The 23,995-nt window shown below is 45.8% G+C and overlaps 2 protein-coding genes across 3 annotated transcripts; both read right to left on the reverse strand.

The window, feature by feature from the left end:
- Positions 1 to 7,815: 7,815 nt before the first annotated feature.
- On the reverse strand, positions 7,816 to 17,113 carry LOC123432313 (WAT1-related protein At3g02690, chloroplastic). Of its 2 annotated transcripts, XM_045115384.1 has the most exons (8): positions 16,437 to 17,113; positions 16,294 to 16,341; positions 16,062 to 16,184; positions 9,331 to 9,480; positions 8,633 to 8,804; positions 8,479 to 8,539; positions 8,232 to 8,378; positions 7,816 to 8,132 (listed from the first exon to the last, which is right to left on the reverse strand). In XM_045115384.1, exons 1-7 carry the CDS (start codon positions 16,941 to 16,943, stop codon positions 8,270 to 8,272), a joined length of 1,170 nt encoding a protein of 389 aa, XP_044971319.1. In that variant the 5' UTR covers positions 16,944 to 17,113; the 3' UTR covers positions 7,816 to 8,132; positions 8,232 to 8,269. The 2 variants fall into 2 exon arrangements, with proteins under 2 accessions (XP_044971319.1, XP_044971318.1); XM_045115383.1 differs by having other exon boundaries at positions 7,816 to 8,378.
- Positions 17,114 to 17,803: 690 nt separating this feature from the next.
- Positions 17,804 to 19,064, reverse strand: LOC123432340. The gene is made up of 3 exons (XM_045115385.1): positions 18,837 to 19,064; positions 18,584 to 18,754; positions 17,804 to 18,413 (listed from the first exon to the last, which is right to left on the reverse strand). Exons 1-3 carry the CDS (start codon positions 18,946 to 18,948, stop codon positions 18,091 to 18,093), a joined length of 606 nt encoding a protein of 201 aa, XP_044971320.1. The 5' UTR covers positions 18,949 to 19,064; the 3' UTR covers positions 17,804 to 18,090.
- Positions 19,065 to 23,995: the final 4,931 nt, after the last annotated feature.

Here is a 23,995-nt window from a genome sequence, read left to right on the forward strand (position 1 = left end):
AGGATTAACTCGCTGAAGAATTTGAGGTTGAGGAATGTCAGGGAAAGACTTCAACAAATTCTTCAAACAGTGACAATGAAAATCTTCAACATACAATATTGAGGAATTGAAAGATTTGGAGAGATAGAACCTGTATCACAGTGAAGACATTGGTTGATGAACTAGTTCCAACTGCTGTGACAGTTGTACGTCTGGTTTGGAGCGGCTTGGTATTGAATGTTGTGGAACGTTGCATGGGAAACAAAAAATTTCCTATGCACACGAAGACCTATCATGGTGATGTCCATCTACGAGTAGAGATTAGATCTACGTACCCTTGTAGCTCGCACAACGGGACGCGTTAAGAAATGCGGTTGATGTAGTGGAATGTCTTCACGTCCCTCAAACCGTCGCACGAACCGTCCCTCGATCCGTCCCACGAACCGTCTCGCGGTCCGTCCCACGATCCGTCCCGATCTAGCGCCGAACGGACGGCACCTCCGCGTTCAGCACACGTATAGCTCGATGACGATCTTGGCCTTCTTGATCCAGCAAGAGAGACGGAGAAGTAGACGAGTTCTCCGGCAGCGTGACAACACGCCGGTGTTGGTGATGAACTATTCCTGCAAGGCTCCGCCCGAGCTCCGTAGAAATCTAATCTAGAGGAAGAACTACGAGGTGTAGGTTTGAGTTGCACGTGGCAAAGTTGTGTCTCAAAAGCCCTAAACCTCTAGTATATATAGGAGGAGGGGAGAGGCAGCCCTAGGCAGCCTTGGCGCACCAAGGAGTCCTCCTTGGGTCGGCCGAAGTGGGAGAGAGGGAGGAGTCCTTCTCCAATCCCACTTGTATTAGGACTCCTTCCTTATTTTCCCACCTCTTTTGGATTTTCCACTTTTTCCTCATGGGCTTTCCTTGGATGACTTTGTCAGCCCATTATACCTTATTGTACATCCAATAAACCCATGTGGACCCCTTGGGGCATGGTGGGCCCACCCAGTGGGCCCCCGGAACCCATTCGTCACTCCCGGTACACTGCCCGCAATGCCCGAAAACTTTCCAGAATCCAAACACCAACTTCCTATATATCAATCTTCGTTTCCGGACCATTCCAGAAACCCTCGTGGCGTCCGTGATCTCATCCGGGACTCTGAACAACCTTCGGTCACCAACACATATAACTCAACTATACTAAAACACCATCGAACCTTAAGTGTGCAGACCCTGCAGGTTCGAGAACTATGTAGACATGACCCGAGACACTCCTCGATCAATATCCAATAGCGGGACCTGGATGCCCATATTGGATCCTACATATTCTACGAAGATCTTATCAGTTGAACCACTCTCCCAAGGATTCATATAATCCCGTATAACATTCCCTTTGTCCTTCGGTATGTTACTTGCCCGAGATTTGATCGTCGGTATCCCTATACCTATTTCAATATCGTTACCGGCAAGTTTCTTTACTCGTTCCGTAATACAAGATCCCCGTGACTCACACTTGATTCACATTGCTTGCAAGGCTTATATGTGATGTTGTATTACCGAGTGGGCCCCGAGATACCTCACCGTCACACGGAGTGACAAATCCCAGTCTTGATCCATGCTAACTCAATGGACACCTTCGGAGATACCTGTAGCGCACCTTTATAGTCACCCAGTTACGTTGCGACATTTGATACACACAAGGTATTCTTCCGGTGCCAGTAAGTTACATGATCTCATGGTCATAGGAATGAATACTTGACACGCAGAAAACAATAGCAACAAAATAACACGATCACATGCTACGTTTATAATTTGGGTCTTGTCCATCACATGATTCTCCTAATGATGTGATCCTGTTATCAAGTGACAACACTTGCCTATGGCCAGGAAACCTTGACCATCTTTGATCAACGACCTAGTCAACTAGAGGCTCACTAGGGACAGTGTGTTGTATATGTATCCACACATGTATTTGAGTTTCCAATTAATACAATTCTAGCATGGATAATAAACGATTATTATGACCATTAATTCTGTCAAGAGCCTTTTCCCTAGCATTGAAAATTCTCATGTAAGGAATTTCTATCTTGTACTTCTCAAAAAGCTTCCCATGGAGTGCTCTTGGACCAAGTCCAGGTTCTTCTCTGAGCCAATCCAATATAGCATCTGCCACCCACCTAGTTTTTGCTAGCTTGGTTTTGGCCTTCCCCCTCCCCCTCCAGGTGGACAGGTGTGCTTGTGTAGGTTTTTCTTTATCTGAAACAAAATAAAAGGGTAAAAAACAGTTAAGAAACCTTACTCAACAATCTGAAACTAAATTACTAACTGAACTTGGATTACCTGAATATATTTGCTCTTTCTCATACGAGATGCATGCAACTTCCACCTACACCTAGGATATGGACAAAAAACTGTGAACCTTGCTAGCTCACTCCTTTTAATCTTATAGGTGTTTTTCAGATATAATGCGCCATGTTGTCACTGCATTCCGACAGTCCACCATTGATTGGAAAATGGTACCTACACTAAGCTCAGGTTTTTCCCTGTTCCACTCAATTGTTGGCATGTCATCACCATCGTATTCATCCTCGATTAAGCTGTCCATGTTCTCCACCTTCTCTTCATCGTCAGTGTCATCAAACCTAGCTTGGCTGATGGGCTCCTCCATATATTCGTCATCCACTGCTTGCTGACTGGCTACATCGACCAATTCAGGAAACATCATCTCGTCTTCATCATCATTTGTAGGCACTGCCTCGTCAGGTTCTGCATCCTCTTCTACACCAACTACAGAAGGTACATGAGAAGCAGCAGCTGAATCGGAACCAGAATTGGCAGCATGCATGTTGTGGCTCCATGAACCACTTGCTTTACTTGGTGTCGACCTACAAGGAGTGTCGGGGTGCTGGCTATTAGCACAGACAGATGATGTCTGAACTCCCTTCCCCTTGACCCGTTCTACGCGTGGCTGAAGCACATCAATTTGGAGTTTACCGAATCGGCAGCCAGCAATCCCAGCAAAAAGCAACGGCATATGATCGTCGCAAGTTAGTGGGAGAAATCTTTGCTCGTCACTGCTGAAGTAATTCAGTTCAACAGCATCGGCATCACTCCAGGGATAGGTGTTTCTGAGCTCAGCTTGCAAATCTTTGAAAGATATGCTGGTTTCTACCACTTTGGGATAGAAAAATGATGAAACCAAATGCGGTTTAGTACTACGCAGCACACTAGTTTCCATTCTAATCGCCAGCCGGAAAGCCAGCGCGGGATCAATCCTATTTTGTTGAAGGAAATAAAGGCTTCAGTTAGCCGGGTAAAATCGAGCACAAATTCGAACGATTCAAGCAAACAGAAGTCAAATACGGCCTACAATACGACTTAGAACGTCAATTCGAGAGGAAACAATGCTTACCCAGGTTTAATCCATGAATTATATGCCGCGGATTCGACCCAATCCTCTCCACGGTCGACTGCATTCCGAGCGTCCTCACTCAACATCGCTATATAATCCTAGATGGGGAGGTGGGCTATATCTGGCGGAGATGTGGCGTCGCCGACGAACGGAATCGGGGCATAGGGTGGAGGAAACAACTACGGTGGACGCGGCACGACGCCGGCGGAGGGGGCGGGGCGGCGCGGTGCAGTGCGGCCTGTCTAGATCTGTTTTAGATTCATACAAGCTGTCCAATACGTGTCTCCTTGCGGTCCCACCCATCAGCAAGCAACAGTCAGACGAAGACTCGGCCCCACTCTTCAGCAATTAACGGTCAATGGACGGTCAAGACGACAAACGGCCGCTATGAGCATTTGTGAGAGTTTCAGCTAAGGAAGAGGGGAAAAGTGAGCAAACGTTTGGAGCGTGGGGAAAAGTGAGCACAACTAAGGAACCGGGGGCACTAATTTAAATATCCCAATATAATAAAACTAATTTATTATTGCCTCGAGGGCATATTTCCAACAATCTCCCACTTGCACTAGAGTCAATAATCTAGTTCACATCACCATGTGATTTTAATGAATCCAACACCCATATAGTTCTGGGGTTTGTGTGCTTTACAAATCTTTATGTCATCTTATAGATGCTCCTACTACGTGCTATTCAGAAATACTCCAAATATCTATTCTACTATACGAATCCGTTTTACTACTCATAGTTATTCGGATTAGTGTAAAAGCTTGCATCGACGTAACCCTTTACGACAAACTCTTTAATCACCTCCATAATCGAGAAAAATTCCTTAGTCCATTAGTTACTAAGGATAACTTTGACCGTTGTTCAGTGATTCAATCATGTATCACTCTCTGTAGCTCTTAACAGACTTGTGGTAAGGCACACATCAGGTGCGGCACACAGCATGGCATACTTTAGAGTCTACGGCTAAGGCATAGGGGGCGACCTTCATCCTTTATCTTTCTTCTGCCGTGGTCGGGCTTTTGAGTCTCACTCAAATTCACACCTTACAACACAGCCAAGAACTCCTTCTTTGCTGATCTATTTTGAACTCCTTCAAAAACTTGTCAAGGCATGCATTTCATTTGAAAGTTCTGTTTAGCATTTTGATCTATCTCCATAGATCTTGATGCTCATTGTTCAAGTAGCTCTTTCCAGGTCTTCCTTTCAAAAACCCCTTTCAAACAACCTTTATGCTTTACAGAAATTCTACATTACTTCCGATCAACAATATGTCAACCACATATACTTATCAGAAATTCTATAGTGCTCCCACTCACTTCTTTGGAAATACAAGTTTCTCATAAACCTTGTACAAACCCAAAAGCTTTGATCAACTCATCAAAGCGTATATTCCAAGTCCGAGATGCTTGCACCAGTCCATAGAAGGATCGTTGGAGCTTGCACACTTGTTAGCATCCTTATGATCGAAAAAACCTTCTTGTTGTATCACATACAACCTTTCCTTAAGGAAACCGTCGAGCAAACAATGTTTTCACACCCTATGTGCAATATTTCATAATTAATGCAGCAACTACTAACCTAATTCCAACAGACCTTTAGCATCGCTATGATTGAGAAAGTCTCATCATAGTCAACTCTTTGAACTTGTCGGAAACATCTTTGTGACAAATCGAGCTTTTCTTAATGGTGACTTTTCACCATCATCGTCTGTCTTTATTTTAAAGATCCATATTATACTTAATAGTCCTACGACCATCAAGTAGTTCTTCCAAAGTCTACACTTTGTCTTCATACATGGATCCTCTCTCGGATTTCATGGCCTCCAGCCATTTGTCGGAATCTGGGCCCACCATCGCTTCTCCATAGATTGTAGGTTCATTGTTGTTCAACAACATGACCTCCAAGACAGGGTTACCGTACCACTCTGTTGTAGTACGCGACCTTGTCGACCTACGAGGTTTGTAGTAACTTCATCCGAAGCTTAATGATCACCATCCTCAGTTTCCACTTCAATGAGTGTAGGCGCCACAGGAACATCTTCCTGCGCCCTGCTACACACTGGTTGAAGTGACGGTTCACTAACCTCATCAAGTTCCACCACCCTCCCACACAATTCTTTCAAGAGAAACCTTTCCTCAAGAAAGGACCCGTTTCTAGAAACAAACACTTTGCTTCCGGATCTGAGATAGGAGATGTATCCAGCTGTCTTGGATATCCTATGAAGATGCTTTTATCCGCTTTGGGTTCGAGCTTATCAGACTGAAACTTTTTCACATAAGCGTCGCAGCCCCAAACTTTCAAGAAACGACAGCTTAGGTTTCTCCAAACCATAGTATATACTGTGTCATCTCAACGGAAATACGCGGTGCCCTGTTTAAAGTGAATGCGGTTGTCTCTAATGCATAACCCATAAACTATAGTGGTGATTCGATAAGAGACATCATAGAATGAACCATATCAAATAGGGCGCGGCTATGACGTTCACACACACCATCACACTATGATGTTCCAGGTGGCATGAATTGCGAAACAATTTGCACATTGTCTCAACTGTGTACCAAAACTCGCAACTCAGATATTCATATCTATGATCATATCGTAGACATTTGTATCCTCTTGTTACGACGATCTTCACTCTGAAATAGCCTTGAACTTTTCAATATTTCAGATTTGTGATTCATCAAGTAAATACTCATGTATCTACTCAAGTCGTCAGTGAAGTAAGAACATAATGATATCCACCGCGTGCCTTAGCACTTACTGGACTGCACACATAAAAAATGTATTACTTCCAACAAGTTACTCTCTTGCTCCATGTGGTATGATTTTGCTGAGCCTCGGGCCACCTTCTATAGGCGAAGGGGTCACCACGGTGGCTCAGTGGGTGAACGGTGGGTTCACGAGTGAAACAGCACCGACCGACAGTTACGGTGTTACTACGGTGCATTAAATGCTTCGATAGACTTCCCTGACCTCGTCAGGGGGGGTTGGACACGTACCCACACATGGCAACTTTGGGGTGTTGCACTGGCGTGCGGGCAGACGCGTGGTCCATGCATCGGCGGTGGCGTGTTCGTCAGTGGAGGCGTTCACAGGTCACGAGGGCGCGCTGGGCCCGCACCTCTCCTCGGGCCTTCTCTTCCTTCCCGGCAGGGTTACCTTGTCGGGGCTCTTCTTGTTCCTCTCGGCAGGGAGGAGATGGCTTGCCGAGGCCATGTCAATCTTCCCGGCAAGGGTGGCTTGCTGGGGCTTAGTCCTTCTTCCTTGGCGGGAGGGTCTCGTCGTGGCATTGTCTATCTCCCCAGTAGGGAGCTCTTGCCGGGGTCTCTTCTTATTTCCAAGCAAGCGAGTGCTTGCCGGGGGGCTTGCAATCTGTACTTGGTGGCTTCGGAATCTTGCTTCCGCCCTAAACCCCAGCGACGCGCCTTGCCGCTGCGGAGGGGCTGCCGGTGTCCGCGCACTACTCCGGGGCACTGGAGACCCGAGTCTTTAGTGCACCGACACCCCCATTCCGAGAACGCCGACAGAAACTTTGCATGGTCACCACATAAAACATGTGGGACATGCTAGAACTTACCTCTGATTTATTGAGAATATTCCTATGGAAATATTTCAAAAGCTTGAAAAAGCAGAAAGGGTTTTGAGGGGTCTTGTCCAACATTTTGAACATGACCATGTATTGAAACTCATATATATAGAAAATATATGTCCACTGAGTTCCTCTAAATTTTTTATCCACAGAAGATCATTTATGGCCTCAGAAAAAGGTATTTAAATGAAATAGGAAAGTAACTTTTTAAATAATTGTTTTGTGGTTTGAGAAGTATTTTTGATAATAGAATCCAAATAAAATATTTAGGGTAAAACATCCCTCCTAAATTAAGGACTTGTAGTACAAATCTTAACTGAGGGGTTTTTGAAACCTTAAAATAAATAACTGCTTTTTTATTGAAATAATATTTTATAAAAATAGTTTCTGTCCCTATACACATGGCATGGTTATTGGGCAAGAGTTTGGGGTCAAGGAGAGGATTTTTGAGAGAAGAATTTTTTTTATGATTTAAACACAATCAATCACACAAGCAACTAGCAACCAAATCAATCATCACAAGGACTCAAAAAGTTTTAATTGGTTATAAATTTTGTAAAAACATAATGTGACAAAGTGATACAAACACAGGATGCGACAGATAATTTTTTATGACTGCTATTTTTTCAAATTAGTTTTGAACATTATAATAGGGAAGCAAATATGGTGGCTTATGAAATTGCTAGGTTAGCGAAATTTTCATCCAGTAAAGATTGGTTTGAGGAGCCAATGAATGATATTGTATCTTTTCTTATGAACGATGTAACTATTATTTTTAATTAATAAAATGGAAGTTTATTGAAAAAGGACTTCTCAAATACGGAGTACAATTAAGGATCAGGTCTCAACAGAAACAATTGCTTTTCGCTCATGAGATATTCCATGCTTGCAAATACTTGTACATCGGGGCTACTTCTCCCATATTTGTACAACACATGCAAACCATCTGACTATACAATTGGTTTTCTTTGCACTTTTCAGGTTTCAGCTCCACGTGAGAAAGTTGTGCTGAAATGGAGAAAAAACATGACTTCATCCTTGACAACTTCATCAGTGTGCAACACAGGAGTTGCGACGTGAGTCATCTGATTATGTTTGACAGATCGACGAACTTGTTTCCACCAGCTTATACCATCTTTTCAGTCGAAATACAGGGATGCGCTGCAAATTGGTGGGATGTTTATCACTAACATGTACTCCGTACTTAATCTTTAAAGTCCAGTACAGCGCCATTACAGGTGCTTGAGTGAAGTCCAGTACCCATCTGTGACATAATCTCTCAAGTTTTCGTCAGCCTCTTACTTCTCGCCTATAATGCTCTTGTAATTAACCATATAGATGGCAACCAATGTCAGAAGTGCACCACCGATCTGCTCAGGTGCGAAGGTCTCTCCCAGATAGAGGAACCTGAAACGGCAAGGAATGCCCAGACCAACAGTTAAAAAAGAAACATCGCATTTTATGTTTATGTAAATTTTATCGTCCAGCGTATTGCGCAGAGTCTTACCCAAAAATGGAGGCGAACATAGGAGTTAAAAAAGTAAGAGAACTAAGCGTCGTCAAACTACCTGCAGGAATAAGAGAGAAGTAGATATGAAATGCTGAAGAGAATAAATTGTGGAGAGCTCTAACTGCATTGAACTGGTTGGAAGCGATCTTACCTCTTGTAGCATTGTAGAAGTAGACACCATAGCTGACGGCACTGCCAAATATAGATGTATAACCCAGAGCTGCTATGTCACTCCATGTAAGCTCTTGAATATGTCCATTAAGAGCAGGATCATGATTAAGAACAGATATAACCAACAAAGGAATCCCACCTAGTACCATGTGCTGCAGAACAATATGAATAACATTAGCATTTTATGTGGTGTGATGTCAGGCTTCCATGATTTGAAGTAGGAACCTATCTAATACTGTGAAAAAATAACCATAATCTGCAACAAAGATAACATTCTGTTTTTTTTCCTGAAAAGGGGATAGCTCCAGCCTTGAAATACATTATTAATGGGACCATTACACACGTTGAAAAGCTAGGTTGACTTGATGCCTCCATCAAATGCGGTTCAAGTTTCATTTGACGTTGCAATTCATAAGCATTTGCCCTATGCATTAAGCCCTTAAATACCATTAGCATTTTACATTGCAATTCATACTTGAGTTACTCAGATAGGCTACCAAATTAGCACTCCTGGAAAATATACAGAATTAACTGGCCCAAGTAGACCATGAAAAAAAGAGGGGATGATTTTGATACACAAGAACAAAATCATATCGATGGTATTTTTAACGCATGCCACAAAGGCCATCTTGTCATAAAATGAATAAATGATAGTGTATTCATCTGCAGAATGCATACCCATCCTGTTGCCATGATTGGATCAGAATACTTTGATACCCAGCGAACCATGATAGTTCCGACTGCCATGCTTTGGGCCGAGAGGAACATCCACCATTCTCCACTCCCCCATACTGATGTGTTGTTTCCTTCAACTGACAGTGCTGGAACCTAAAGTACATTTAAAGACAATCAGAATATTATAACATGCAGAATAATAATTCATACTCCCTTCCGTTCACAGATATAAGATGTTGTAAAAATTTCTGAATCGTATGTGTATAGACACGTTTTAGTGTGTTTCTTCACTCATTTCAGTCCGTATGTAGTCCATATTGAAATATCCAAAAAATCTTTATATTTGTGAACGAAGGGAGTATAAACTGTTAAACATGTTTGTACATGTAGGTCCGGGTGTGTATGTCGTACCTGTAGTGTCTATCTCCCCTCTATATTTATCTCTTTCTTGGGAGACAAGACACCGGTCGCACCCCTTGTACCTATATATGTGTCTGTTGCACGATCAATGAGAATTATCGATGCACAATTCCTTCTCTCCAAAACTAACATGGTATCATTCACCGTATCGATCCTACCCTAGCTTCCGCAACCCTAGCCGCCACCTCGGGCCGCCGCCGCCGCCATCTCCTCCCTCAAACGCGTCGCGCGATCTCCCTGACGCCGTGCGCTCTCCCTGCTGCCGCGTCGCATCTGCTGTGCTGCCCCTTCCAGCGCCGCACGCCCCCTCGTGCCACGCCGCCGCCTCTCCCAGCCGCCGTGCTGCTTCACTACGCCGCGCCGCCGCCCTTCTCTCCCTCCAGCACCGCCATCATGTCCATCGCCTCGTCCCGCACCAATCCCTTCGCCGGCCCTGATCCCGCTGCCATCCGCGACATCAACATCAAGGACCGCGTCCCCGTCATCCTCGACGCCACCAATTCCACGTACTACACGTGGAAAACCTACATATCGCTTCTCTTCCGCGAGGAGAATCTTGTGGATCACATCGACGGCACCCTCGACTCGCGCGCCATGGAGACGATCCCGAGTGGACCGCGATCGAAGCCACGCTCATCCGGTGGTTCTTCACCACCATCTCCAAGGACCTGTTCTACACGGTCGTGAGTGATGGTGATGACGCTCGCACCGTGTGGGGCAAGCTCAACGGACTCTTCACCGACAACAAGCTTCAGCGTCGTGTTTTTCTGCAGCAGGATTTTTTTTCCTGTCATCAGGATGACCAGTCCATCGAGGATTACTGTCGCCGCCTCAAACAACTTTTAGATGAGCTCCGCGACATTGGTGCCAAGGTTGATGATGACCTTCTTCTCAGCACGCTCACCGCCGGCCTCAACGAGGACTTCGGCAACGTTGCCGACAACCTCACCTTGATGTCGGACCCCTCCTTCCCCAAGTTTGTCGCATACTTGAAGTTGGAGGAACGCCGGATGAAAGGCGTGAAGAAGCGTGTGCAGCACCAGGCCCTCACTGCTGTCACCCCCCGCGGCACAGCACCGCATCCCGCCCCTCCAGCGTTGCGGCATCAGCCACCCCACCCGCCTCCGGGGTTCTACCCCTCCCGCCCGCGGCTCCCGCTCCCCCCGCTGTTCCCCAACAGCAGCAGCAGGGTGGTAGGCGGCGCGGCAACCGCCGAGGCGGTGGCCGCAAGCAGCAGCAGCCCGGGGTTGGTTCCGCGTCTTGGGGGGGGGGGGGGGGGCGCCTCGTCAGCACCAACCCTCCCCGCCCTGGACCTACGGCACCAACCCATGGACAGGTGTTGTCCACGCATACTCCATGCCGGTGCCACGGGCCCCTACTCCGAGCCTCCTTGGGCCTCCTCCGTCGAGCCATCAGGCCTACCTCGCCGGACCAGGCGTCGCACCTAATGCCGCGCCCTACCCGGCCCTCCCTGCATCGCCGGCTCTAGGGGCCTACGGCGCCCTTGCGCCACCGTACGGCAGGTTCTACCCGCCGCAGGTGCCGCCCCCATGGGACCCCTCCCTCCTCGCCGCCCTACACTCGGCACCGACACCTGGTAACTACGGCGGTGGCGGCGACTGGTACATGGACTCGGGGGCCACTGCTCACATGATCTCTCATCTCGGTAACCTCATATCTGCTACTCTTGTCTCCACCCCCACCCGCATCACCGTCGGCAACGGCGCTTCCTTACCCATTACACATGTCGGGCATACGTCTTTTCCATCTACTTCCACTCCCATTAGCATGTCTAACGTCCTTGTTTCTCCTGACTTAGTCTCAAACCTTTGTTCAGTTCGTTGTCTTGCTCGTGAGAATCCACTTACTGTCGAATTTGACGTTGTTGGATTTTCCGTGAAGGATGCCCGTACCCGGATGGTTCCACACCGATGTGATAGCCCCGACGATCTCTACCCGGTGCATCCCTCCACCTCCACCACCGCCACCCGTCCAGCCGTCCTCGCCGCCAGCGTTGACCTCTGGCACGCACGTCTTGGTCATCCCAACTCCACAGTTTTATGTCAAATTCTTCAGGGTTTTGCTTTCTCTTGTAATAAGGTTGACAATCATTCTTGTGAGGCATGTCGTCTCGGCAAGCATGTTTGTCGCCCCTTTAGCGAGTCAACAACTATTTCCACCTTTCTGTTTCACTTATTGCATAGTGATGTTTGGACGTCCCCTGTTGCTAGCAACACTGGTTATCTATACTATTTAGTGATATTGGATGATTTCTCTCATTACGTGTGGACATTTCCTCTCCGTCGTAAATCCGGCGCCCTCGCCACACTCACCGCCTTTTATTCCTATGTCACCACACAATTTGGTCGTCCTACTCTCACTTTGCAAACTGATAACGGAAAAGAGTTTGACAATACCGCCGTTCGATACCTCCTTGCATCTCACTGCACTGTCTTTCGTCTCACTTGTCCCTACACCTCTCAGCAAAACGGTCAAGCTGAGCGCGTCATTCGCACTCTCAATGACTATGTCCGCACGTTGCTCTTCCACTCCAACGTGCCACCTCGATTCTGGTCAGATGCTCTTGCCACTGCTAGCCTCCTCATTAACATCCGCCTGTGTCGCCCTCGCTGGAACTATGCTCCTCATCAACTCCTTTTCGGTGCGGCCCCATCCTATGATGGTCTTCGCATTTTTGGGTGTCTCTGTTATCCTAGCACCGCGTCCACCACCCCGCATAAACTCACTCCCCATTCGGTTCCTTGCATCTTTCTTGGTTACCCTCCCAACACCAAAGGTTACCGGTGCTATGATCCAGTGTCCCATCGTGTCTACACCTCGCGACACGTTCACTTTGATGAGTTCGTGTTTCCGTTTCAGCAGGTCCCGTCACCGCCCGCGCTCCCTGCGGTGCCTTCCGCGGCTAGGCTCGCCCCTGCCATCACCTTTGGTGAGCCTGCTTCGACGCCGAGCACCACCACCACCCCGGCTGCGCCTTCCTCCTCTGGGGATCTGGCTGCCCCGGGATCGGTTGCTCCCTCTCGCGGCACCGCGGGCGAGGTCGTCCCCCTGGACGCCACTGTTGCCGCCCCCACAGACGCCCCGTCAGCGCCCTTGGAGCTCGGCTCGACATCCACCTCGCTGGGCTCCCCTTCTGGTCTGCCGACAGCACCTGCACCTCTCACCGGTGCGGTCACTCGGGCTCGGACTAGGACTTTTTGTCCTAGCACGCGCTACTCCGATGCCGAGTACGCCTGCACCGCGACCACCTCGGCGTCTTCTTCAACTCCATCGCCACTACCCACCTCGGCGTCTTCTTCAACTCCATCGCCACTACCCACCTCTGGATCCGAATTGGCTCGCTGCGATGCATGGGGAGTTCGATGCCCTACAGCGCAACCGTACATGGCAGCTTGTCCCGCGGCCTCCCCATGCCAATGTCATCACTGGCAAGTGGGTGTTCCGCCACAAGACTCGCCCTGACGGTTCCCTCGAGCGCTACAAGGCGCGTTGGGTGGTTCACGGTTTTCGACAGCGCGCCGGTCTGGACTTCACCGGCACCTTCGCCCCGGTTGTCAAACCGGGCACGATTTGCGCAGTGCTCCAGCTCGCTGCTTCTCGTGCTTGGCAGGTTCACCAGCTTGACGTGTCCAATGCATTCTTGCATGGCCATCTGGACGAGCAGGTGTTCTGCCAGCAGCCTACTGGTTTCGTCGACACCACTTCTCCGGACCATGTGTGCCTGCTCTCCCGTTCCCTTTACGGGTTGAAGCAAGCTCCTCGGGCTTGGTACCAGCGGATTGCGGCCTTTCTTCAGCAACAGGGGTTCCGGTCCACACGGTCTGATGCCTCTCTATTCGTTTATCGCCAGGGAGCCGCTACTGCATACCTTCTTCTGTATGTCGATGACATCATCCTGACTGCATCATCGCCAGCCCTTCTGCAGCAGATTACAACACGTCTTGGCACTGAGTTTGCTCTCAAGGATTTGGGGGCTCTTCACTTCTTCCTCGGCATCGAGGTTGTTCGTACTGCCTCTGGATTCTTTCTGCATCAGCAGAAGTACGCTTACGAGCTGTTGGAGCGAGCGAGCATGCTTAATTGTAAGCCCGCTTCTACGCCTGTCGACACGAAGGCAAAGGTGTCCACCGTTGAGGGATCTCCGCTGTCCGACGCCCCCTTCTACCGCTCCATCATCGGTGCTCTCCAGTACCTCACGCTGACGCGGCCGGGTCTTCAGTATGCGGTTCAGCAGGTGTGCCTTCACATGCACACCCCACATGACACCCATTGGTCTTTGGTGCGCCGCATCCTTCGGTATATCCGTGGCACCACGACTATGGGTCTTACCCTGACGGCATCCTCTGACATCAGCCTAGTCGCCTACTGCGACGCCGACTGGGATGGGTGTCCCGACACCAGACGCTCTACCTCTGGCTACCGCGTCTACCTTGGCCCCTCTCTGATCTCGTGGTCGTCTAAGCGACAACCCACGGTTTCACGATCGAGCGCCAAGGCGGAGTACCGAGTTGTGGTTAACGCCGTCGCCGAGTGTTCCTGGCTCCGACAGTTGCTCCAGGAGTTGCTCTGTGAGGTTCCCAAGGCCACGATTGTCTACTGCGACAACGTCTCCGCGGTCTACCTCTCTGCTAATTTTGTTCACCATCGCCGGACGAAGCACATAGAGCTTGACATCCACTTCGTTCGGGAGCACGGTGCACTTGGTCGTGTTCGTGTTTTGCATGTACCCACAGATCAGCAGTTCGCCGATGTGATGACGAAGGGACTTCCTACCTCGACATTCGAGAGTTTCAGGTCCAGTCTTTGCGTCATAGATGACGCTTCGACTGCGCGCGCGCGGGGGGGGGGGGGGGGGGGGGTTGTTAAACATGTTTGTACGTATGTAGGTCCGGGTTTGTATGTCGTACCTGTAGTGTCTATCTCCCCTCTGTATTTACCTCTTTCTTGGGAGACAAGACACCAGACAAGACACCGGTCGCACCCCTTATACCTATATATGTGTCTGTTGCACGATCAATGAGAATTATCGATGCACAATTCCTTCTCTCCAGAACTAACATAAACTAAAAGCAACATTTCACCATTTTACCCATAAAAGAACTTCTCACCATTCTACAGATTGATATGCCATTTCTTTAATTCCAGTGTCTCACATAGTCACCATTCTACAGATTGAACGCTGGGAGAAGAAAATTATTGTATGTACTACTACTAAGCTTAACCATTTAAACTTAAGTAACTTGAGTCATTGAAACTGTTGCGGTCTTATGGGTTGTACTCCCTCCGTTTCAGTTTATAAGTCCGGCACGTGTATCTAGGTTGTCAATTTGATCAACTTAATAAGAGGCATATATTACAAAAAATATATCATTAGAAACTTTAGATGTTCTATTTTCTAATGATATAATTTTTATGTTAAACAATATATTTTATATAAGTCAAATTGACGATCTAGGTACACGTGCACGCCTTATAAACTGTGATGGAGGGAGTACTATACTAATGTCTATTAAATGTGTGTTTTAATAGCATTTTTGGTACTTTAATGGTATCTGAGTGTTCCACTTGCACTCCTGTTAAAAAAAAAGTATTCCCTCCGTCACGGTTTAGAAAGCGTGCATGGAAATTCTCTCGGACCTAAGTGGTTATTGATTGACTGTGAAATAAGTTAAAAAATAGCATTCACACTACGCATGCATATAGAAGTAGTATTACAACGAAGTACTAATTAGCTGCTAGGAGTAAATGCAACGCGTCTTAAATCTTGTCTATTGTGGAAATGCACGTAAATTTAACTGTGTCTTCTAAGAGGGTGCTTTGATACGTTTTAGTCCCATGACTAAAAGTAGTGGGACTAAAACTTGCAAGCCTCACCCATGCTTGGATCTAAATACTAAAGAGACTAAAATCAAGTTAATGAGCATTTATTATCCTTCAAACCCTCCAATCCAAAACTCGTCTGTGTTAAAGGAGAGGAGTTAAATGAGGAGAGAGAGGACTAATCCACATTTTAGTAGGGTACCCCTGACTATTTTTTTTAGTCTTAAGACTAGTTTTAGCTCCTCTTTAGTCAGGGGTGCTTGAAACTTTAGCCTCTTAAAGAGACTATTTTTAGTCAGACTAGTTTTAGTCCTTTGAATCCAAGCACCCTCTAAACCGTGACGGAGGTAGTACTAACATGCTATTAACTAATCCTAATTAATTGCTTCCAAAAAAATAATTGTAATCAATATCTGAGTGTAGAGATACGAGATTGGTTCGAAACATTAGAAATGCATTGCAAAAATGCAAACCTCGAGGAGCAAAAGCCCAACAACACCCAGTAAGAGTCCCCCAACTCCTATCGCCCCGATAGACTCTCCAAAGAATAGTGCAGCAAGGATAGCAACCGTCAATGGTTGGGAGTCGATTATGACCTGCAATGAGGATCGCAGTTCGGTAAGCGATCGTCAGCTCGATGGACCAAAATGGCAAGTCAATTGTTTGTCTTTGGAGCTAGAGAACAGAACGGAGGATTAGCCTTACGCTTCCGAGGCCAGCCGATGTCTTCTGCAAGCCCTCGGTGAGAAAGCCCTGCAAAGGGAGGAAACCAAACCCATGCTGGCTTCAGGAACCGCACAAGCACAACCACACGCTAAGGATCACGCCTTTCACCTATCTAAATCCACCTGGAAGCAGGCGGCGTCGATGAGGCCGAAGGCGGCGATGGCGCCCCAGGCGGCCCACCCGGAGGGCTGCTTCCTGCCCCTAGCGGATGCGAAGGCGACGACGAGCGCTCCCGCGGGGAGCAGGCGGAGCGCGGCGACGAAGAAGGGCCCGGTCTTGGGTATGACCCCCTTCATGGCCACCATGGCCGTGCCCCAGAAGAAGAAGGGCGACACCAGCGACACCCACTCCCACCACTCTCTCCCCGCGAGCGCCGGGGCGACCCCCTCCTCCGCCCCGGGGCCGTCGTCAACGACGCACTCGACGTCGGTGCCCGTGCCCACGCAGTCGAGCTCGTCCGCTGCGGGCGGAGGCGTTTCTCCGCCCCCGGCTGCGAGGCGGAGGCGGAGGCGGAGGCTGGGGACGGTGCCGCGGCGTGGGACAAAGGGGAGAACGGGAGCGGAAGGGCGTCTGGGAGTTAGTGGTGGGTGGAGTGGGAGCAGGAGGCGGAAGGGCGCGGTGGTGGACATCGCGGCCTGACGGCCGGCGCTCGGGCGGGGTGCTGCCGTGATTCGGCGGGTCGAAAGGCGGCCCCGGCAGCGGCCGGCACGACGGGAGGAGAGAGAGGAGCGGCGAGGGTGGGTTTCCGCTCGCGCAGCGTGTCGAGCTCAGCTCTGCTCGCTCGGCGTGTGGGTGCGTTTCACTGAATCAGCTCGGTGTTGGGCCTGTATTTCAAGCAGCAGGTTGGGTCGGCCCACAAGTGCCACGGCTAAATTTTGTCATTTCACGCGATATACACGATCTCTCCAAAAAATAAGACCGCCCACAATCTCCGTGGCTGCTGCTTCTTCTTTGAGAATCAACGGACCCAAAATCAAAATTCAGATTACTAATGCTAACAAAACGTTGTCAAAAAAGAAGCAAGATATTGGATATAGTCGTCGCTCTGAAACTGATATCTCGCAACAGTACGTGCATATCATGGACCTACGGCGAACCAGTGAAGCCGATGGCAAGTTTGATGAATATATAGCTGTTGGCATTACATAGACCGGTGAACCATTTCAGGGGAGTGGCACGAGCATTTCATCTAAAGGATCATAAACACATACTATTACTTCCTCCGTGATAAAATGGATGCTAGATACGTTTGTTTGAACATCCGTTTGAGCATCAACTAATTCCGGACAAAGGGACCACACTACTAGAATTCGAGCAGGCAGGCCATTGAGCTGCATGAATTAGAGAGATTCAGAGCAGTGCCGAGTTAAGCTTTCAATGGATACTAGCTACTCTGTATTACTAACACATTTCATGCATTTACCAAAAGCAGAACACCCACAGAGAGTAGTAGTACCAGTCTACTGCACGGTAACATCCATGGCAGGCAAAAGATAACAGCAATTAACCTGCTGGACAGTCATGTAATCTGAACTGAACCCATTGCACAGATGTAAAAAGTTGCAGAAAAACCAAAGTTGGCAATGACTGACAGGCAATGTGCAGCAAAACCAACAGTTGCATTGCCTACATTGCTGGAGAAGAAAAAACAACGAGCTAAACACTGCAAGAACACATCAGAAGCGAGACTAATTAACCGGAGCACACCATCATCAGGTGATCGTCTCCAGCCATCATCAACTACGTAGCATCATCGTCTCCGCAACGGGGAACTGATCAACTGCCCCACTTTGCTTGTGGACGGCCGGTGGCGCGCGCCTTGGACGAACGGCGGCGCAAACGGCGGCCGGCGCCGCAAACCGAGCAACATATCCTGGCGCACCGGCTGTAGCGGCAGGGCACGCAGAAGCAGACGTGCCTGTAGGGAACCCGGGGGATCGTCCCTATCCAGCGTCGGCAAGCCCTGCAAACCCCGGCGCGCACCGTCGGCTGATGGGTGGCGGGGGGCTGTGGCACGATAAGCTCGGAGAGGTTCACGAACCTCCACGGAGAAGACGCTTCCTTTTCCTCGCCGGCAGCCGAGCCACCATCCGGCAACCCTGTTCACGGGCGAAGAAGAAGAAACACACGGAGATGTATTGTCAGTCCAAGAAACGAATTGCAAACCAAGAAACGAACTGGAAACCAAGAAACGGATTGCAAACCAAGAAACAAACGGGAAACCAAGAAACGAACTGGCATCCAAGAAACGAACTGGAGGCCAAATTACCGCGACCATAGTCTCTCGCCGCCTGGCCCCTCAAGTTGACTGACAACTCTCTCTCCTGCCTCTCCAGGAACATGCGGTAGGCGTCCATGACGTTCATTGCCCGCGGATCCCGAGGAGGCGGCGGAGGCAGCACCACCCTCGTGCTCTGTTCCCCGTCCTCCCTCCCGGAATCTTCAGGAAACCGAACTCTCAACACACCAGAATCCAAGAAATGCCGATATCAGGAACAAAGACGGCGCGCTCGGGAACCAACCTCCGGTGATGATGTAGGCGCTGGGGGAGATGGCCTCTTCATCGCTTTCAGCCTCCGTGTATGCTGAAGGTGGCCGCGACATCCCGGGACCGTCGTCGGAGGCCCCTGCCATCTCTCGTGCCTCGGGATGAACCTCACGCCAAGCAATCGACTGGGCGCCTCCGTAAGGACCTCACCGAGAGGTAGGCAGGATGCCAGGATCGAGGACGAGAAAGAAAGCTTCGGGAGAGAAAGGAGAGTGGCAGGGGAGCAGGGGAGGGGGGAGGACGCACGGAATAAGACGAGACAATTACTCCTAGTCCTATATAAAGGATCGGATGGGCCGAGAAGCTCGCTCGACAGTTTGCACACAGCCCATCTTGCGATCCATTGACTTGGTAGTGTAATTTTGCAGGTCTAAGGAGTGGAGTGCTCTTAATCCACGAAGAAACCATGGAAACAATTAGCTGGCGAGCGATCCTTTGGAAGCCCTCCAGCGATCATTCTTATGCGTTTTTTCAAAAAGCGCTTTTTTCTTGCACGAAAGACACTGATTTGCTATCGCGAGAGGCACGTACGTGCCTCTTGAAACAAAAAAAAACTTTTCTTTTTTCCTTTCTCGACAGACAGAACTTTGCTTTTGTGAGGGAAACGGATTTTCTTTCACGATAGGCACCATTGTGCCTCTCCGAAACGAAAAAAATAACATGTTTAATGTTTTTTTTCTTTCGTGGAGACACAGTTTTGCTTCTGTGAGAGGGATGATTTCGGAGACCTCCTATGCGCCGCTCGTTGCGGCCAACCACCGAGCGGAAGCACAGGGGGTCGACCGAATGGGCCGGCCCAATTTTTTTTTAATTTTTTTTTGTTCCTTCTTTTCTTTTCTGCTTTTTTTTTACTTTTTGGCTCTTTTTTCTATCTTTTTTCCTTTTCTTTGAGGAGACACATTTATCTTTCGTAGAGACACATTTTTATTTGAAAATTCAAAACATTTTCTGAAATAGCAAACATGTATTGAATTTTTAACAAAATTTGAAATATGAACAAATTTCAAATTCACAAACAAAATTATAAAACCGTGAACATTTTTCAAATCTCAAAAAACATTTTGAAACCATGAACATTTTTCAAATTGTGAACAAATTTTGAAACATGACCAAATTTTGAAACCATAACATTTTTTCAATTATAAAGAAATTCGAAACATGAATAAATTTTAAATTTTGAACAAAATTGTGAACATTTTTCAAATTCCGGAATATTTATTAAAGTTCCAGTATATTTTTCAAGTTATGAAACATTTTTTCAAATTTCGGAACGTTTTTCCGGAAAAGCATAAATATTTTATTAAAAATTCCAGAACAAATATTCAATTTTTGAAACATTTTCTCAAAATTTCAGAACAATTTTTCAAATTCCGGAACATTTTTTCAAATTCAGGAACATTTTTTGAAAATCCGAAACATTTTTTCAAATTCAGAAACATTTTTCAAATTCCTGAACATTTTTTTAAATTCTGGAACATTTTTTCAAATTCCGCAACACGATTTGAAATTCCAGAACATTTCCCAAATTGGGATCATTTTTCAAAATTTCGAACTTTTTCTAAATATTCCGGAACATTATTTGAATATCCGGAACATTTTTCTAATTTCTGTATATGTTTTTAATTTCGGAATAAGTTTTTTTAATTACGGAACATTATTTGAAAATCCCGAATATTTTTTCTAATTTAGGAACATTTCTCAAATTGCGGAACATTTTTTCTAAATTATCAAACATTTTTTAAATTTCAAAACATTTTTTCAAATTTCGAAACATTTTTTAAAATTCCAAACATTTTTTAAAATTCCGGAACCTTTTATTAAGTTCCCAAACATTTTTTGAAAAGCCAAATCATTTTTAAACCAACACAGGAAAAAAACAGAAAAGATTTTAAAAAAGCTAAAAAATAAAAAACTGGTTGAGGAAATCTTTTATAAAGTTTTCAAGACCGAAAAACAAACAGTTGGAGACTCCCAAAACCGGGTTTGCTAATGGGCTGGCCCAAACCCGTCACTGGCTGACAGCTTCTGCTTTTGCCCGCCTATTTGACGTAAAGAGCGTTAAATAGAGTTTTCCATGATTTTGCTTTGATGAGAGGCACGGCTGTACTTCTTAGAAACAAAAAAAAGTGTTTTCTGTTTTCTTTGCTTTCGCGAGAGATGTGGGTTTTTTTTTTGCAAAACGCAAGGATTTACTTTTCGTGTCGGGCATAAACGAAAAAAATACATTTTTTATTACTTTTTTCTTTCACGAGAGGCATGGTTTTGCTTTCGCGGAAAAACACGTTTTTCTTCTGCATGAGGCATGGTTTTTCCTTCCAGTTTTTTATCTATGTTTTTGGGAAAAAAAGTTCATCAAACCTATCAATGTGGGAACTAGTTTTGAAGATCTCGACGCGAGGAATCCAACGGTGAAAACGATATGGTTTTTGGATGCACGTTTTAAAAGATAAAACGTTTTGAAAATACGGATCTATGAAAAAATAAAAAACTCGTAGGTTGCATCAAGTGGCACACATACAGTGCATCATCTGTGGCAAACTATGAAGATGGAAGTGATGTCTGAAATGTGTACTTCTTAATTAGTAATTTCGAAAAACTATTCCTCGATTATTGCGAGATAGCACAATTAGCCATGCATTTGGGCCGGTCAACTGATGTTTTTTTTTGTTCTTTTTTGTTTATTTCTATGGTTTTCTTTGTTTCTCCTTGGTCCTTTCAGTTTTTCTGTTTTCTTTTGTTTTCCACTAGTTTGACCTTTTTTTGTTTTATTGCCTGCTTTTCCATTGCTTTTGACTGTTTTCATTTTTTCACAGTTTCTTACTTGTTTTCTTTCATTTTTCTTTCATTTTATTTCTTTCTTTTGTCTGTTTTCAAATGTACTTTTTTATTCAATATGTTTCGACATTTTCACAAAATAATGCATATTTAGGTGTATATGTCAAACATTTTGTTGAGACACATTAAACATCTTTCAAATACACATAGTATATTTGTCCTTAAATGCATGTTTTGAACATTTTTTAAATTAAAAAGGCCCACATTTTTCAAATACATGGTGAATATTTATTTAAATAGAAAAAAAACACACACCGTGTACATTTTTCATATAAATTATTAAAAAAATTATATGAATTTTTTTATTTTTATTAAGGTTTAACATTTTTCATATACAATTGAAACATTTTGTGTGTGCACATTATAACATTTTCTAAATACGTTATTCACATTTTTTATATATGTTTTTTGCATATTTTATTTTTCCTACTTATTATACATTTTTGTATACATATAAATATTTTTTGGTATACATCCAAACATGATCCCCTTTTATATTACTCAAATACATCATTAACATTTTTTATATCTACTTTTTTCCATAGACATTGTACATTTTTTCCATACACCTAGAACGTTTTCTATACATGTGTTAAAAAATTAAATATTGTGTCTAAAACATATTTGTTTTTAAATACATGATAAATATTTAGCTAAAATATATGTTTTTGATGCCTACTTTTTTTCATAGCCGTCATACCTTTTTCATACACATCTGGAACATTTTTTATACTCATATAATAATTTTCAAATAAATTAGTAACAATTTTCAAATATGTGTGTGAAACATTTTTTCCTACAAGTGTTAACATTTTTTAAATATGTTATGAACACTTCAAAAATGCAGGTAAAGAGGAAAATGAAAATAAAAACAAAACAAAACAGAAGAAAATAGAAATAAAATTAAAAAAACTAAGGAAACAAAAAAGAAAAAAATCACAATTTTCATAGGTTGCTCCCCTTGTTAGAGAGTTGTAGAGGAGCGCCCGCTTCCATCTCACATTAAGGAGGTGTTGTCGCACCCTTTAGTTTGTTCCCTCTCGCGTTATGTTTATCCCTCTCTTGCGACAGCGGATGGCGTTGAGATCATCTTCCCTCCGTCTCCCTTCGCTTTGACCGCTCGGGTTGTCTAAGGGGTCATCATAGACTAGTTCCTAGGCTTGGTCAACTCATAGGAATGAGGGGGGGAGGGGGCAAGTGAAGAAGAACTAGGTTTCCAATTGCTCGGTTATGGTTTTGTGCAATGGCGGGAAATGCTTCAAGTTCCAACTAGGCGGAATGATCATATTGAGTTGGATTTTTCATGCTAATAAAGCCGCGGCTATTTGAGAGCTTCATGATCTTTCGAGGCAGCTTGCCTCCTTCATGTCGTGTATTGTCAAAATAGAGATTGAAAGGACATAGGTGAAGAGCTTAGCTGGAACATTGAGGTTTGATGAGTCCTATATATGCGATTGGTAGCAACGGTAGAATTGGAGGCTTGGGAATTTCTTTGAAATAGTGATATAGAAGTTGATTTTTTGGCTACTCTGGTTATCACATTGGCGCAAGAATTTTCGAACCTGACCAAGATGGCCGGTGGCATACATATGTATGGTGAAGAGCAGATGAGTGAACACTCGAAAACTCGGGACCTGCACCGCACTCTGATAGGTTGATATGTCTCCAACGTATCTACTTTTTCAAACACTTTTGCTTTTGTTTTGAACTCTAATTTGCATGATTTAAATAAAACTAACCCGGACTAACGTTGTTTTCAGTAGAACTACCTTGGTGTTATTTTTATGCAGAAATAGAAGTTCTTAAAATTGGACGAAACATTTAGTGAATTGTTTTCCGTAATATATAATGAATTATGAAGCGAAGAATCACCAGAGAGGGTTTCCTATGGCCCTAGGGGGTGGGCGCGCCCTGTTGTGTGGTGGAGCCCACGTGCTCCCCCAACCCTAATTCGAGTACTGTAAATTCACATCTCCGAAGAAAAAATTAGAGAGAAGATTTCATCGCGTTTTACGAGACGGAGCCGCCGCCACTTCCTGCTCTTTCTCGGGAGGGATGATCTGGAGTCCGTTTGGGGCTCCGGAGAGGGGCATTCGTCGTTGTCGTCATCACCAACCCTTCTCCATCGACAATTACATAATGCTCACGAGCCTGAGTGTAATTCCTTTGTAGGCTTGCTGGAAGGTGATAGGATTGGACGAGATTGATCATGAAATTGAGTTCATTTGATGGGTTATTTACTTCTGTTCCCCACTTAGCTTAGTTTTGCTCGTTTGTGCCCCAGTCGATTAGCTTTCC

The sequence above is a fragment of the Hordeum vulgare genome, chromosome 1H, assembly GCF_904849725.1.
Source record: "Hordeum vulgare subsp. vulgare chromosome 1H, MorexV3_pseudomolecules_assembly, whole genome shotgun sequence".
Lineage (NCBI taxonomy): Eukaryota > Viridiplantae > Streptophyta > Magnoliopsida > Poales > Poaceae > Hordeum > Hordeum vulgare.

Excerpts from the sequence above, each read along its gene's own strand:
- LOC123432313 (XM_045115384.1), bottom strand. The coding sequence starts at position 16,943 with ATGTCCACCACCGCGCCCTTCCGCCTCCTGCTCCCACTCCACCCACCA. Across the intron at positions 8,540-8,632 it reads CTTCTACAATGCTACAAGAG|GTAGTTTGACGACGCTTAGT; the intron begins GTAAGATCGCTT and ends TTATTCCTGCAG. Across the intron at positions 8,379-8,478 it reads ATGTTCGCCTCCATTTTTGG|GTTCCTCTATCTGGGAGAGA; the intron begins GTAAGACTCTGC and ends TTGCCGTTTCAG.
- LOC123432340 (XM_045115385.1), bottom strand. The coding sequence starts at position 18,948 with ATGGCAGGGGCCTCCGACGACGGTCCCGGGATGTCGCGGCCACCTTCA. Across the intron at positions 18,755-18,836 it reads CGCCTACATCATCACCGGAG|ATTCCGGGAGGGAGGACGGG; the intron begins GTTGGTTCCCGA and ends GGTTTCCTGAAG. Across the intron at positions 18,414-18,583 it reads GGCGAGAGACTATGGTCGCG|GGTTGCCGGATGGTGGCTCG; the intron begins GTAATTTGGCCT and ends GCCCGTGAACAG.